The sequence below is a fragment of the Ursus americanus genome, chromosome 21, assembly GCF_024610735.1.
Source record: "Ursus americanus isolate L20-20 chromosome 21, mUrsAme1.1.p, whole genome shotgun sequence".
Lineage (NCBI taxonomy): Eukaryota > Metazoa > Chordata > Mammalia > Carnivora > Ursidae > Ursus > Ursus americanus.
The window spans coordinates 41,038,441-41,054,411 of record NC_142147.1 but is presented as its reverse complement, the minus strand read 5'-3'; the positions used below and the strand labels follow the sequence as shown (position 1 = coordinate 41,054,411).

General features: G+C 50.8%; 1 protein-coding gene across 2 annotated transcripts in view; it reads left to right on the top strand.

Annotated features, from left to right (window-relative positions):
- Window positions 1-15,971, top strand: part of ATP4A (ATPase H+/K+ transporting subunit alpha) — a 77,005-nt gene that overhangs the window by 51,327 nt on the left and 9,707 nt on the right. For both annotated transcript variants that reach the window (XM_045799918.2, XM_087870692.1), the window contains 6 exons: window positions 12,787-12,883; window positions 13,403-13,543; window positions 13,630-13,689; window positions 14,043-14,246; window positions 15,342-15,455; window positions 15,664-15,916. In XM_045799918.2, coding sequence (XP_045655874.1) covers window positions 13,415-13,543; window positions 13,630-13,689; window positions 14,043-14,246; window positions 15,342-15,455; window positions 15,664-15,916 — 760 coding nt within the window. In that variant the 5' untranslated portion in view covers window positions 12,787-12,883; window positions 13,403-13,414. The remainder of the gene's footprint in view (window positions 1-12,786; window positions 12,884-13,402; window positions 13,544-13,629; window positions 13,690-14,042; window positions 14,247-15,341; window positions 15,456-15,663; window positions 15,917-15,971) is intronic.

The following is a 15,971-nucleotide window of genomic DNA, read 5'->3' as shown; positions in this document are numbered from 1 at the left end:
TGTGACCCTTATGTCTTCTTTTGTGCATAGCACACATCCCCTCTTCCTTCTCCTTTTAGTTATTTCTTGGAGCCCTTTGTTCTCCCTTAAATCGTTTATTTATTTGGATGTTTTCCCTCTTTCTCTCTCATGGGCTGTGGATTCCAGGAGAGCTGTGATCTTGTCTGCCTTAGTCACCACATGGCCCTCAGAGCCCAGTGTAGACCTCGTGTACCGTAGGCTCCTTGTAGGACTATCAGTAAATTTGCTCATTGCACTTAGATCCAGTCTAGAAGTGAGGCCCACACGCCATATGTTGAGCCAGTCAGGAGTTCAAGCTGGGGGCAACAACAAAAAGGGTAGGGGACTAACCCCGTCCCCTTATTCACTGAATTGATTAAGAGGGCAGGAAGAAATGGAAGTGGCTAGGTAATACCCCTTACGCACGCTGAACCAATCAGAAGCTGGGTCTGAGCACTTGAGACATGACTAAACTGAGCCCCTAATCTTAATGAAGTGGTGTCCAGTAGGGAAGCCCCTACCCCATGATGTAAATCGCCCGGAAAGCCTCAGGAACTAAGAAGCCAAGGGAAGTCCTAGGGCCATTAACTAGGGTTGTGATGGGATAATCAGAAAAGAGCAGTGAGTTTACGTATGTGTGGGTGGAGTGGGGTGGGGAGAGCTTAGAAGAAAAAAGTGAAGCAGTTGGAGGGAGACATGGAGGGTGTAATGGGGGTAGAGAGAGGAATTAGGATAGAGGAGGGTTGGATTTTGTCAGAGGGCCAGTAAGGCTATTATACAGGAACATGGAAGTGTCGTGGGTTCTGGCTTGGGGCAGTGTCCGTTTGCAGTGATCTTCATTTCTTGGGAATTTAGATGTTCCCTGGCCAAGACCCATTTCCTGTCTGCAGATTCTGCCCACCAGCGTCTCCTCCTCAGGCCAAGGTCCATGGCTACTATGACTGAGCCCAGGAACCTGGAGTTCAAGGTCCCACCAACGCAGCCAGTCATCCTGATGTCCTTGAATCCCCCAGAAAATGATTATTTGTTTCTCTCCATCATTTCCTTCTTCTTCTTCATTTTGCTGGCAATCCCAGCCCTCTTCTTCTCCCTCAAGGTGGGCACCATCTGGCTACCACCAACTCCCACCGTTCCCAGATATGCCTCCTCCGTCCCTCCCCATCCCCCTATTCCTCCCCAGGGATCTCTTAGTGTTCTTCCTGGAGAATTTACTCCCTCCTCCACCATCTAGTTGCCCTTGTTCCTCCCCAGAACCCCCTTCACCGTTCCTCTTCCTTTCTCCACTGGGGGACTGAACCCTGCCCTTACCTCCCTCACACCACCATTCCTGGTCTTGCATTTCCCACCTCCCCCTGGGATGTCCCTCCCCATCTCCCTCCCCCCTTGGAAACTCTCCCACCACCTTGCCTTCATCTCCACAGACCCGGCAAGCCAACTTTCATGGGAATCAGAGGAAAGCACAGATCAATTCCAGACTGGCCCTGAGCTTCAGCATCTCAAGCATCCTGGTGGGCTCCATTATGATCATTTGCTCCATTGTAGTTGGAGTTCTGAAACATAAAGTATGAGATCATACTAAAAGCTCACCTCCCTCAGAGAATCATGAACTGCACCTTCTGGAGCCTTTGAATTTGGACATCAATAACCTACCTGTACTGGAGGAAGTCTCCCCTCCATTAGCATTTGTTAAGAGCAATAAAATTTATGAGGAGCCTTCTGCTTTCTGCTCAAATGCACATGTATTCACATGCTTTTGTGTGTCCGCTTCGCTGAGTACCACAGGGCTTATCCATATTTTCTGTGAACATTTATTGGGCAACTACTATCATGTGCCAGGCACTGTTTCGGACCTTAGTGATTCAGTGCTGCTTCAGATAAATGAGGTATTTGCCTCTATAAAACTTACAGTATATTAAGAGGACACAGAAAAAAAGCAAAATGTAAAGCAACAACATAGCTGTAGGTCAGTGCTTTCTAATAGATCTTTCAGCAATGATAGACATGTTCTGTAAGCCATTCTATACAATATGGTAGTTACTAGCCGCATGTGGCTACTGAGTGAGCACTCGGAAGGAGCACAGGTGACTAGTGCACCTGAAGAACTCAATTTTTTATTTAATTATAATTAATTTAGATTAAATTTGCCACATGCGGTTAGCGGCTGCTGTCCTGGACAGCACAGTTCTAGGTGGTGGTCAACATTATGGAAAAAAAAAAACCAGGATGAAATTGGGGGAGCAAGAAGAGGGGCTTATGACAGAGTGGCTCAGGGAAAGCCCTCACTGGGGACCTAATATCTGAGCTGTGACCTGGAGTGAGGAGAGCCACAGAAACATCTGGAAGAGAGTTCTAAGCAGAGCAGTAAGTGCAAAAACTCAGGCAGGAAGGAGCCTGGCTTGTCCCAGGAAGAAAAAGATTAGTGGGACTGGAGTGAGCAAGGGGAGTACTACAAAGTAAGGTCAGAGGATGGGCAGGAGGCAAGTCACAGCTCAGAAGGCCACAGGAGGAAGGTTGGATTTTTAAGTATGAAGTGAAGTCCTTAGAGGTAGTAAACAGGGAGAACACAGGTTTGTTTTTAAAAGATTGAGTTTGATGTCTAAATTGAATGTAAAAGATCTCTAAGAGGGTTCCAGTACTAATTCCAATTACGTGTGGAATCAATTCCTGGACATCAGCTGGGTGTCTTACAATTCAGCTTACTTCTGATGCTGTCTGCCCAGAGATAGCCTCAGACTCCATAGGTTAAGGGCTTAGTCCTGCAAGGGTGCCTTCTGTCCCAGAGGCCGGATGGAAGCCTAGGTTTTAACTTGTACTTCTGACCCACTGGCTAAAAATCAGAGCCTCCTACAACATCTTTGGGTTTGATTAATTTGCTAGGGTGGCTCAAGAATTCAGAGAAACAATTTACTTACTAGTAAAAAACACAGATTGCTAGTTTATTATAAAGGGATAAAACTCAGGGGCACCCAGATGGAAGAGCTGTATAGGGCAAAGTATGGTGAAAGGTTGTGGAACTTCCACACCCTCTCTGAGCGTGCCCCGTTTCCCAAATCTCTGTGTGTTCTTCAACCCAGAAGCTCTCTGACCTTGGCCTTTTGGGGTTTTATGGAGGCTTTATGACACAGTTGTGATTTGGCATTGGCTTTTGGTGATTGGTTCAACCTCCAGCCCCTCTCCCCTCCCTGGAGGTTGGGGGGAGGTACTGAAGTTCCAACTCTCTAATCACAGAGTTGCTTCCCTTCCAACCAGCCCCCATCCTTACATCACCTAAGGGCTTTCCAAAAGTCACCTTATGAACATAACAAAAGATACCTTGATTGCTTTTATCATAGGACACTCCAAGGGTTTTAGGAGCTCAGTGCCAGGAATGGATGGAAGACGAAGATTTTTCTTATTATAAATCACAATATATTATTGCAGTCTCCTTCCATAATAGCTAGTGGGGGGGGGGAAGAGAAACAAAAAGTTCATATCTTTTAAAGACAGCAAACAGCTGTGGATGCAAAGAAGTCTAAAGGAACTGCATTCTAGAACTAAGGAACCCTTCTTAAGTGGTGTGAAAATTAATAAAAGGAAACTTCATTTAAAATGGAATCAGGGGCACCTGGGTGGCTCAGTCCATGAAGCGTCTGTCTGCGGCTCAGGTCATGATCCCAGGGATTATGTCTGGCATCGGGCTCCCTACAGGGAGCCCCCTTCTCCCTCTGCCTGGCTCTCCCGATGCTTGTGCCCTCTCTCTGTCTCTGACAAATAAATAAAATGTAAAAAAGAAAGAAAGAAAGAAAGAAGGAAAGAAAGAAAGAAAGAAAGAAAGACAACTGATAATGAATGAATGAATGAATGAATGAATGAAGTCAGGAGGCCAGAAGGGGGAGCTCTCATGCCCTACTTCTGTCAATTGTCCTTGTCAATTGCAGGCCCTACAGGAAAAGAAGTACCTTGGAAATCAATACTGCCTTAGCTACTACTTGACTATCTGGGCAGGAGGAAGAAAAGTTTCCTCCTCCCCTGCCAAGAGCCCTGCCAATGAGAGGCTCACAACTTAGCCAATGAAAAGCTACTGTACTTAGAACTCCAAAGGAGAGTTTGTTTTTAACAGCTCCCCTCCCCAGATTTCCTCTTTTCTCTGTAAAAGAGCTTTCCTCTCCTCTGTTCTCCAGACTTGCATATGGTTTTGTCCTAGCTTGCTTGTCCTCAATTACAATTCTCTGTTATTCCTGAATTAACCCATTTTTGCTGGTAAAATAACTGGCCGGTTGGCAAGAATGACTGGTTAAAAGTCACATTCCTGGGAGAGGCTGAAACTACAATCAGGTTAGGTATGGAGTCCTGATTTGCTGATGTGGGGCTTAGCACAAGTGGCTCCACCTAGAGTTTGTTGTTTATTTTTTAACAAGACAAAGGTACCAATTCAATACAGTGGAGACAGGATAGTCTTGTCCGTTAATGCTAAGGAAACTGTATATCAATATAGGAAGAAATGAATCTTGGACCCTTTCTTATTTCATATCTTATTATTTTTTTCATAATCTCAACCTAGAACTGTATTATCCAGGATGGTGGCCACAAGATTAATTCAGGATGGCTCCTAGACCTAAATAAGAAAGCTAAAACTATCAAGCTTCTATGTGAAAACGTAAGAGAGTCTATTTGTAACCTTTGGATAGGTAGACAAAAATGTCTTAAACAGGACAGAAAAAACCTAAGCATAATATTTAAAAATGATCATTGGATTTTACAGATTTTAAAACTTATGAAAAAGGCAAGTCACAAATTGAAAAAAAAATTCATATAAGACAAAAACAGGCCATCAATTTTTTTCTGATGGGAAAGATGTGAACGTGAATTTTACAAAATATAATTTCCACATGGCCATAGCATGTGCAAGGTGCTTAACATCCTAATGTTAAGCAATTGCATTTCCAAGGAAATGCATATTAAAACTACAATGGGATACAATTATATACCCAAAGAATGGCTAAAAGTAAAAAGACTGTCATCAAATGTGGGCAAGAATGTAGGAATCCCGGATGCCTGGGTCGCTCAGTTGTTTAAGCGTCTGACTTCTACTAGGGTCATTATCCTGGGGTCCTGGATCAAGTCCGCATCGAGCTCCCTACTCAGCAGGGAGCCTGCTTCTCTCTCCCTCTGCCGTTCCCCCTGCTTGTACTCTCTCTCTCTTTCTCTGTCAGATAAATAAATAAAATCTTGAAAGAAGAAAGAAAGAAAGAAAGAAAGAAAGAAAGAAAGAAAGAAAGAAAAAAGGAAAGGAAGGAAGGAAGAAAGGAAGGAAGGAAAGGAGAAAGGAAAGGAAAGGAAAGGAAAGGAAAGGAAAGGAAAGGGAAGAAAAAAAAAGAAAGAAAACCAAGGGGCTTAGCCTAGGAACTTGCCCTGGGTGGAAGCCAATGGTTCAGCCCCTTCATTTTGTTCTCTTTTTGTGATTGGCTGACAGTGAACAGGGAGGGGGTCCTGGTTAGTTTCACTCCACCCACCCTGTTCTTTACCAACTGGCTGACAGTGGATAGAGACCTTCTTTCTTTCTTGATTAGGTTGGTCCAGCCTCACCTCTTGATTCTGCCTTTGTAATTGGCTGGAAGTTGAAGAAACTTTGACCAAAGAAGTCCCATTCCCCCCAACCGCCCACCTATGAATTTTGGCTCCTGGATTGGAGGACCGGGATCAAGAGACCTATACCCCTTGTTAATCTTAAAAATAAAACATTATTTTACCAAAGCAAATGGGTTATTCAGGAATAACAGAGAATTATGGTTTGGGACATGCAAACAATGACAAAACAATAGGCAAATCTGGTAAACAAAGTAGAGGACCGTTATTTTATGGAGAAGGAGGAAGAAGTTGGGAGGGATTATGTGTTTGTTTTATTTTGAGGGAGAACCAGAGTGCCTGTGGTGGGGGGAGGGGCAGACGGGGAGGGAGAGAAAAAGTCTTAAGCAGGCTCCTCGCCCAAGGCGGAGCCCAGTGCGATCTCACAATTCTGAGATCAAGACTTGATTAGAAACCAAGAGGCCCACGCTTCAGGGACTGAGCCACTCAGGCGCCCCTGGAGGGGTTGTTTTGAACCAGAGTCCATTGGAAAAAAAGCATGAGTCCAGGATGATGTTGGCTCTCATTGGCTGAGTTGCGGGGGTCGGGGGGAGTGAGTTCTTGTAGGAGATGCAACGTACATTCTTATCCCCTTGGCGCCTGTAGTAGATGATTCTTTCCGGTTGAGGAGTCTTTCGTCCGGGTCTGTAATTGACACGTCTTTCCGTAATTAACCTGGAGCGGTACCGCAGGAAAGCTCCCCCTTCTGGCCTGCCATTCTAAATGACGTTTCCCTTGATACCTTCCACACCTTCATCCTTGGCTTTTGAGCCCCATTCTGAGCTTTTGCATACGTCTCCATCCAAGGATACCTTTTCTAACTCCACTTTTCTCAAGCTTCCCTGCCAGAGGTGGGGAGTGGGGGAGTTGGCCGCCTGCCCTAGTCATAAAATGCGGCCCTGGAGGACTCAGAGTTGGTTACCTGAGTTTTGTCTCAGCTCCCCCATGCGTGCCGTCATTCAGCAGTAAGTGAGCCAACTGCTGTGTGCCGGGCTCAGTGCTGGGCACTGGGGGTACTCAGGAATGCAAAACACTGCTGAACCCACCCAACTTCTTGAAGCCCCCTTTTCCTTTGCCTCCTGATCCTCCCCACCCCCACCCCTTCCTGGTTCTTCCTATACCTTTCAGACTGCTTTTATCTTCTTTAACAGCAATGGCTCCCCTCCTTGCTCTTCTCCCCACCCTTGCCAGAGGCTCTTACCTCCCCTAGCTCACTCTACCCTTTCTGCACTGACAAGGCCCGCCTCACTGTTCCCAATTTCAACTTCTTCTAGAAGCTCCAAGACCCATAGTTGTCCCATAGCTTCCTGGTTCTCCAGTTCCTACACAGGCTGTAGCCCTTCCTCAAACCTACCTCTTCTCCTGGGTCCCATCCCAGGGGAGGCCTCCCCCACCCCAGGCCAGATACCTCCTGCCCCAGCCCATGTCCCCATAGGAGATGTCCTGAGCCTCCCTCCCCCACCTTTCCCCTCCTCTCCCCCCACAGGCCTCACCCAGCCTCCTCCCCTGGCTTCTAATCTCAGCCTCCCCCTTGAGTGTCCTCCACATGACAGCCAGGGGCATCTTCCAGACTCAGTCCTGACCATGCCCCTCTTCTGACCCAAACTCACATGCCTTCAGCTGCTCCTAGACTAAAATCCTAACTCCTCCCCCTGGTCCACAAGGTCCCACACGAACTGACCCCCACCTTCATGTCGTGTCACCCTCCCCTCACTAATCTTATCCAGCCCCTGCACCATCCCTCCTTGCTGACCCTCACTGTCACCTGGTTCCCAGCTCAGGGCTTGTTCTCACTGTTCCTTCTGGATTATTCCTGGCTGTCTCCTCATCCTTGAAGCCTCGGCTCAAGTGTTACTTCCTCGAAGCCCCTTCTCCAATACCCTAGTCTATCAGCTTCCTCTCCTCTGCCTCTCTCCTCAAGTACCCCGTTATTGTCCTTCGTGTTCTTCTCATTTGCCAGTAAAGATTCATCTGTTTGATTACTTGGGGACGCTGGAGTGTAAGCAGGACCATGACTGTTTTCTTCCCTGCAAATCCCAGGGCTTAACAAAAAGCTTGGCACATAGCAGATGCTCAATCAACATTCTGTAAATCATGGAACGGAGTCTAGTTTTAATGGGAGGCCATTTTGTGAAATGGTGTCTGGGTGTACTCACGCAGGAGGACTTTCTAGCCAGGCTGCTTGGATTCAAGTCCTGGCTCTGCCCGTTACTAGGTGTGTGACCTTGGGCCAGTCGTATAACCTCTCTGGACGTCAGTTTCTTCACAGTAAAACTGGGATAAATACACTACCTTCCTCATAAGGTGGCTGTGAGGATGAAACGAGCCCACACAAGTAATGCGCTTATAACAGGGCTGAGGCAGCGAGTTCTCAATGAATGTCACTGCCATCATGGGCTTCCTGTCCTTGTGTCTGTCTGAGCCCGTCCTTCTGCTTTAGGTTGGGGGAGTGTGTCTTTGGGGGACCAAGAGCATCACCCCAAGGCAGGATCACACGTTCCTCTCAGTATTTGTGGCTTGGATTGCTGCTGCACGCTGTGGAGGGTCTCGGGGACCCTGAGATTTATTTTATTTCTTCCAACAAAAGTTCATTGAGTGCCTATTATTTGCAATTTGACATCAGTCCAAAACAACAACAACAAAAAAACCAACAGGCAAAAATCCCTGCCCTCGCAAAGCTCACATTCTGTCCTGAGGGATTCAGAAAACAAAGGAACCCAATAGATAAGAGCAATGACCCAGTATGGGAGAAGATCATGGGGACAGAGGTGCAGGGGGCCCACAGGTCACAGTTTTAAATCAGCCAGTCAAGGAGCTCACACTGGGAAGGCAACATTTGTGTGAAGAACTTGGAGGGAGAGAGGGAGCCATGTAGGTGTGGGGAGGAGAGCATTCCAAGAGGAGGGAAAAGGGCACAGGCAAAGGCACAGGCGGGAGGCTGTTTGCTATGGCTGAGGCACAGCAGGGAGCCAGCATGGCTGCAGTGGGAGGAGGGGAGGTCTGGGAGGCCACAGGTCAGACCATTGGCTTTGGGCACCAGCGTGCTCACTTGGCTTTCAAGAGTCAGGTGGAGCTAAGGGAGGGTTGAGTCAGGAGAGCCCAGACCCCAGGGTGGGGAGCGGACTTCAGGGGGGCAAGGACGGGAGACTGGGGAGAGGCTCCTGTGATGTCCGGGCCAGAAGGGATGGAGGTGGAACCAGGGTGGGACCTGAGGAGGGAGAGCTGGTTGGGTTCCAGGGATGATTTTAAGATCCCAGATCAGGACAGCCAGGCAAATTTCTTGAGGGTGGTTGAACTTTCCACATCTGGACGAAGCTGGGAGAGGAGCAGAGCACTGGAGACCTGGCTGCCGTCTTAGCCAGGCTGGGGCCAGACCTTGGCCCTGACTCCTTGACCCATTGCCTGCTCCTTTACCAGCTTAAGGAGGGGGAAGCAAGGTCCCTGCCTGCCCTGCCTCTCTCTTCAAGCTTCCCAGGGCCTGGTGATGGCGGGGACGGGTAACCTGCCCAGGAGGCCAAGGGCATTGCTGAATCCACTATCTTATCAGAGAATCCAAACACAAACCAAAAGTCACGCTCACAATGAGTTCTTTCACTCAGCAAACACTCCTTGGGCTGGGTGATACAGGGCACACAGCGGCGACTGAGACATCCTGGATCCTGTCCTCATGTGTCCGGGGGGGGGGGCAATGGGACATCAGCATATGGTGACTGCCCAGAGTGGCCAGGCTTGTGATGGAGGAATTATGGGTCAGAGGGGTCAGGGCTGGGATAGGGAAGCCTAGGGGCCTGTGGGAGCTCAGGGGAGGTACCTGACCCAGTTGGTCCATGGTCCAAGGAGGTTTCCTGGAGAAAGGGATGTCTGTGTGAGAGCACAAAAGATGAGGAGTAGCTGAATGTGGGGAGGACGCAGGGTGAGTGTTTCAGGCAGAGGAAGCTCCACCGGCCAAGATCTTGAAATGATAGTTTTGATAAACAGAAGGGCTGCATGAGCTTCATCCCAAAGCATGACAGGGGAGGGCACAGGAGGGCGGCACAGCCAGGAAACTGATCCCCTCAGGACTTGTAGGGCACTGAGTCCCTAAAAGTGTGTGCTCATGATTCCAGGAGACTCTTGTTTAGATTCCCCTTAAAACCCACTCAATATTCACCAGCCATTTAAGTCTGTCCTCTGCCCTCTCTTTCTCAGGAAAAAGAAAAATTCAATTCTGACCATTAATTTTTTCTTTTTAAGATTTTATTTGCTCATTTGAGAGAGAGAGAGAGAGCTCAGGGTTGGTGGGGCAGAGGGAGAGGAAGAAGGAGAGGCAGACTCCCCGCTGAGCAGGGAGCCTGATGTGGGGCTCAATCCCAGGACCCTGAGATCGTGACCTGAGCCGAAGGCAGATGCTTAACCGACTGAGCCACCCAGGAGCTTCTGTGACTGTTTTGAATAGAAAGTAAAGAGATCACGGAATAGCCCTCTGGTCATTCCTTAAGCCTCCGCATATCCTCCAAACGTCCGCCCCGTTCCAGACCATCTGAAGACTCAGAAATGGGGCCTGTCCTGCCGGGAAGCCCTGACAAGGGCGCACATCACTGCTGTGTTCCTGCCCATCGTGTGTGACCTGAATCTGACCATGAACCCTCGGTGGAGCCAAACTGAGGGGAATTCTTGCAACACAATTGACTGATACTTTCCCACAATTCCAAGGTCATGAAAGACAAGAAAAGAGTAAGGAAACGTCACAGACGGGAGGAGACCAAGGGAATATGCTGACTAAGTGCGCAGTGTGATCCCAGACCAAGAAAAGGACACGAGCCGGGAAACGGGAAGTTCAAATACATTCTCCAGATTAGTTCCTAATGTCCGATCGATGTGAATGTGCTGGATTTGACCACTGGACTGTGGTTATGTAAGAGAGTGTCCTTGTTCACGGGAGACCCATGCCTAGGTATTCATGGAGACACAAGCATCTGGTCTCCAACTCACTCACAAGTGGGTCAGCCTGAGCTTAAAAAAAAAAAAAAATCTGTTCTCTCTTTCATCTCTCAACTATCTAGAAACCACAAATTGGGAAAATCATTCAATTTAGCTGAAGGGGAGGCGGGTCTTTGTTTTATTACCCCTGTAACTGGTGGGTCTGAAATATTTAAAATAAACCATTGAAAATTAACATAATAAAACTGAGAAATGAAAAAAAGAGGGGGGAACCACAAATGGGGCAGAGAATAGAGAAGGACAGTCCCCGATTTTGACAGAGGTCTGCACATACACCTGCTGCCAGTGATGGTGCCTCAGTCTCCCCACTGTGACTTAGATTGTGGAGTTCCCGTATCTGTGCAGACACACCCCATATTTACACCAGGCTCTGGATGCTTTCAGGGGTAGAGGGCTAGGGGGCAGGGTGGAAGAGCTAGAGAGAGCTAGAGGCACCTGAGGAGCTCCCAGTGATGGAGATTTCCCGAGGGCCTGCCCTGTGCTCCAGGTTGTTAGTGAATATTCCACCTCCAACAGTGTCTAGACCATCTGTGGTGTGTCTAGGGCACTGGTCCGGGTGCTATGCATACAGCAGCAAACACAACCAACTCCCAGTCTTCCTTCTAGTGTGACAAGGTTGACACCAAACAAATGAAAATAAAATACAGTGTCAGGTTGGGAGAAGGGGTATGGGTAAAGCAGGGTGAAGGGGATGGGGCCTGATGGGGGTATAATATTAGAAGTGAGGACTCTCTGAAGAGATGACATTTGAACTGAGACCTCACAGTGAGAAAGAGCCATGCAGGTATCTAAAGAAGAGAGCGTCAGGCAGAAGGGACTGCAAGTGCAAAGGCCCTGGGGCAGGAATGACCTTGATCTCTAGGAAGCACAGCAAGAAGGCCAATGCCAGTGGAACTGTAGTAGAGATTGAGCCAGGAGAGGTGAGCCAGGCTAGATCTTGCAGGAATGATTTTGGAGTTTATTCTGAGTGGGAAGGGATGCCCCTGGACGGTTGTAAGCAGGGGAGTGAGGGGACACATGGTGTTTCACATGTACAGCTCAGAGAGATGAAGCCCCTCACGCAAGCAGACTCATTGTAAGGGCAGACTCATTGTCAGTGTGACTTCACCCCACCTGCCTCCTCTCTGGGGGTCTCTGTAGCAGGTTGGGATGACCAGCTAGGTGGCTGTGGGAAGGAGCTTGGACTGCTCAGTAGCTTAGCCTTTCCCAGGTGACCTGCTCCAGGAGAGAAGGACGTTGCCATGGCAATTATCTTATCAGACACGTCCACCCTGTGCAGTTCACACAGGAGATATCAAGAACTCAAGAACCTGCCATTCCAGCAGTCCAGCCCCTCACTGCTACCCACAGAGGTCCCTGCCTGGGGGACCTCTAACCTGGCACCAATACCAAGATTGCGCCAGGAGCCTTGGACACATCTTTCCCTTACTTTGCACCTTCGTTTCCCCATCTGGGCAGGTTGGGGTGGAGACAAGAAAGACAGAGCTGAGATGGCTACAGCTGGAAGTGTGGGGGCACCTCTGGGACCCTCCCTGAACCTCTCCAGGCCTTGGTTTCCCCCTGTGCACAACAGGAATGATAGTGCCGCCCACACAGGGGTTTGTTGCAGGGACCCCAGAGGTCATGTGTGCAGCGCCTGGAGCCTACTCGCCATGGCTGCTGTGAGGTCTGAGTTCTTTTGTCAGGGGCCCCATGGGAGAGCCAGGCTCTGGGGTCAGACCTGGGCTGGAATCCTGTCCCCAACATTTAGTCATGCAACTTTATTTATTTATTTTTTATAAAGATTTTATTTATTTGAGAGAGAATGATTGAGAGAGAATGAGAGAGAGCGAGCACAAGCAGGGGTGACGAGGGGCAGAGTAAGAGGCAGAGAAGCAGGCTCCCCACTGAGCAGGGAGCCCAACGCAGTGCTCGATCCCAGGACCCTGAGATCATGACCCCAGCCAAAGGCAGATGCTTAACCCACTGAGCCACCCATGGGTCCCAGTCATTACAACTTTAGACCAAGGCCTTGATCTCTCTGTGCCTCGGTTTCCTCATCTGTACAATGGGGGCCAATAAGAGAACACAACTTTCTAAAGGACTGTGGTGAGGAGCTAAGGAAACGTTCACACAAAGCTCCCTGGGCAGACCTGGGACATAGGAGGTCCTCCCTAAACAACAGCCGTTAGAGCCACCATTGTGAGCACCCTCCCCCTCCAGGAGTCAGACATGGGCAATGTGGCCTGGAAGAGGACACGGCAGTCCAGCTACCTGGTTCTGAGTCCTGACTCTTTCCATCCTAGCTTGGGGACAACAGGTGAGTGACTTAACCTCCCTGCACCTCAGTTTCCCCATCAGTATGGTAAGGGGAGGTAAGAATGATACTCACCTCAGAGGGTTCTTGGGAGGTTCCATTATTTAATACAGGAAAGCCCCCAGCCCAGTGCTTGGCACATAATGAGCACCATATGTTTGCTATTCTTCTTGTTGTTACTGTGGACCTACTCAGTGGTCCCCTGATCTCAGTGGTGGATGGAAATGGGTCTGGGCAGGTTGGGGCAGCCTAGTAGGTAAGCCCTGAGCTGTTTAGGCCTGGAGGTCACCCCAAGGAGCCCCGCAATCAGCTCTAATTGGGCCAGTCTTGCTCCACCTCCTCCCTCCCTGGGTATATCAGGGCTGGTCCAAACCCTAGGCTCCGTCTTGGCAAAGGAGGGTGGCTGCACCGGACACCATGGGGAAGGCAGTGAGTGGGGCCTGGAGTCAGGAGTTGGGGGGATGGAGGCTGGAGGCAGGAGTTCCAGTGGGATCTGATGCCTCCCCCTCTTCCCATCCCCAGGAGAATTACGAGATGTACTCGGTAGAGCTGGGTCCTGGCCCTGGTGGGGACATGGCCGCCAAGATGAGCAAGAAGAAGGCGGGCAAGGGAGGAGGCAAGAAGAAGGAGAAGCTGGAGAACATGAAGAAGGAGATGGAGATTGTGAGCATGGGGCTGCGGGGCTGGGTGGGGGGCAGGAGCGTGGCCGGTGAGAGCTGGACAGTGAGTGTCCTGCCCCCACCACACAGAATGACCACCAGCTGTCAGTGGAGGAGCTGGAACAGAAATACCAGACCAGTGCGACCAAGGTGAGCTGGGCGCGGAGGGAGGGGTACGTGCAGAGAAGGGGAGGGGTAGGGGAAGGGAGAAATATATTAGAGAGAAAGGGCCAGAGAGAGAGATGGAGTAGACGCAGATAGAAAGAGGCAGACAGAGACAGGTAAGAGAGAGAAACAGAGCAGAGACAACAGGGAGAGAGAGCAGGCAGAAAGATGAGAGAGACACAGTGGAGGGCAGGGGGAAGGCGCAGGACAGAGGTGAGGACGGACCCAGAAATGAAGAGGAACAAGACAGAGGGGGAGAAGAGGGGAAGGAGACAGAAGAGCTTCCCCTACGGGGGAGCATGTGGTGCGGCCACTGCTACCACCCGCCCCATCCCCAGGGCCTGTCTGCCAGCTTGGCCGCCGACCTACTGCTGCGGGATGGGCCCAACGCTCTGAGGCCGCCGCGTGGCACCCCTGAGTACGTCAAGTTCGCCCGGCAGCTGGCAGGTGGCCTGCAGTGCCTCATGTGGGTGGCTGCTGCCATCTGCCTCATTGCCTTTGCCATCCAGGCCAGCGAGGGTGACCTCACCACTGACGACAATGTGAGTGGCGGATGCTGCAGGGACACAGGGATCTGGAGGATAGAGGACATTGAGCATGGACTCAGGACGCGAGGGACACAGGATGGGGATACGGAGACATGGAAATGCAGTCAAGACATGGGTCATGGGGGATGAAGGCTACTGGGATGTGAGGCAGCCCCAATGACACAGGACACAGGGGACCTGGAGAATGTGTCTCAGATATGGAGGACAAAGGTGGGGATACAAAGACATGGAAATGGGATCCTTAAGATAGGACAATGGGAAACAGAGGACATGGGACAGACTAAGGGCACAGGGGACATGGGACTCAGATATGGGACGCAAAGGCAGAAGGACGTAGGGGACACAAGACTCAGGACACGGTACCTGGAGAGACAGAAAACAGATAAGGTAGCACAGAGACAGAGAACACTGAGATGCAGGACAAGAGGTCAGAACAAGGGACATGGGGACTTAGGGACATGTGGCACTGGACAGGGGTTTGAAAGTCCCAGGACATGTGACACAGAATGGGGACTTAGGGGCACACAGACATGGGGAGACACTGGACATAGGCACCTGGAATCTGGAACATGACTGTGGAGCCCACAGAGTATGAAGCATAGGATGGACTGCACAAGAACATGGAGATGGGGACACGGCCTAGGGCACCCAGAGGACGGCAAACAGACGATGACCGCATGGAATATGAAAACTGGAGCACAGGGGATACAGGGCGTGAGAACATGAGCCAAAGGACAGTGACATGCAGAGTGCAAGACTTGGAGGACACAGGAAAACATGCATCGTGCCACGGGGCATAAGCCACAAGATATGGGGACATGAGGGAGGTAGGGTCCGGGACCCAGAGACTATGGGACACAGGGGACAGGGACACAGGACACGGAAAATACAGGGAAGCTGAGGATGGGACATGAACACAGGAACGGGGGCCACGGGCCACAGGGACAGCGCGTGTGGCTTTCTAGCAGAGCAGGGAAAACCCCAGGGGCGAGCCCAAGAACATCGGGGACAGGGAGCAGGCGGGGGGCCTTGTGCAGGGAGCTTCCGGCCCCTTCTCATCCACCTGGCCCGCTTCCCACCTCCACGCAGCTGTACCTGGCCCTGGCCCTCATCGCCGTGGTCGTGGTCACCGGCTGCTTTGGCTACTACCAGGAGTTTAAGAGCACCAACATCATCGCCAGCTTCAAGAACCTGGTGCCCCAGGTGGGTCCTGCAGCCCGGCCACTTCAGTTCCGGGACTGAACTTGGCGGGGGGGTGGTGCATGGGGAGGCTCCTGGCATCTCCCACCAGGCCCAAGCTGCTCTGCACCGGTGGCCCCCGGCTTCCCCTGTGCCCCTCCCTACCTCCCCCTGCACTCCGTGACCTCCACCTGCACCCTGCCCACCTCAACCCCGTGCCCCTAACCCACAGCAAGCAACTGTGATCCGAGATGGGGACAAGTTCCAGATCAACGCGGACCAGCTTGTGGTGGGCGACCTGGTGGAGATGAAAGGCGGGGACCGAGTGCCGGCCGACATCAGGATCCTCCAGGCCCAGGGCTGCAAGGTGGACAACTCCTCGCTGACTGGAGAGTCTGAGCCACAGACCCGCTCGCCCGAGTGTACACACGAGAGCCCCCTGGAGACCCGCAACATCGCCTTCTTCTCCACCATGTGCCTTGAGGGTCTGTGAGGCCCCTGCCCGCCCCCCAGCCGACCACGCTGCCTCCCCTGCCCCTC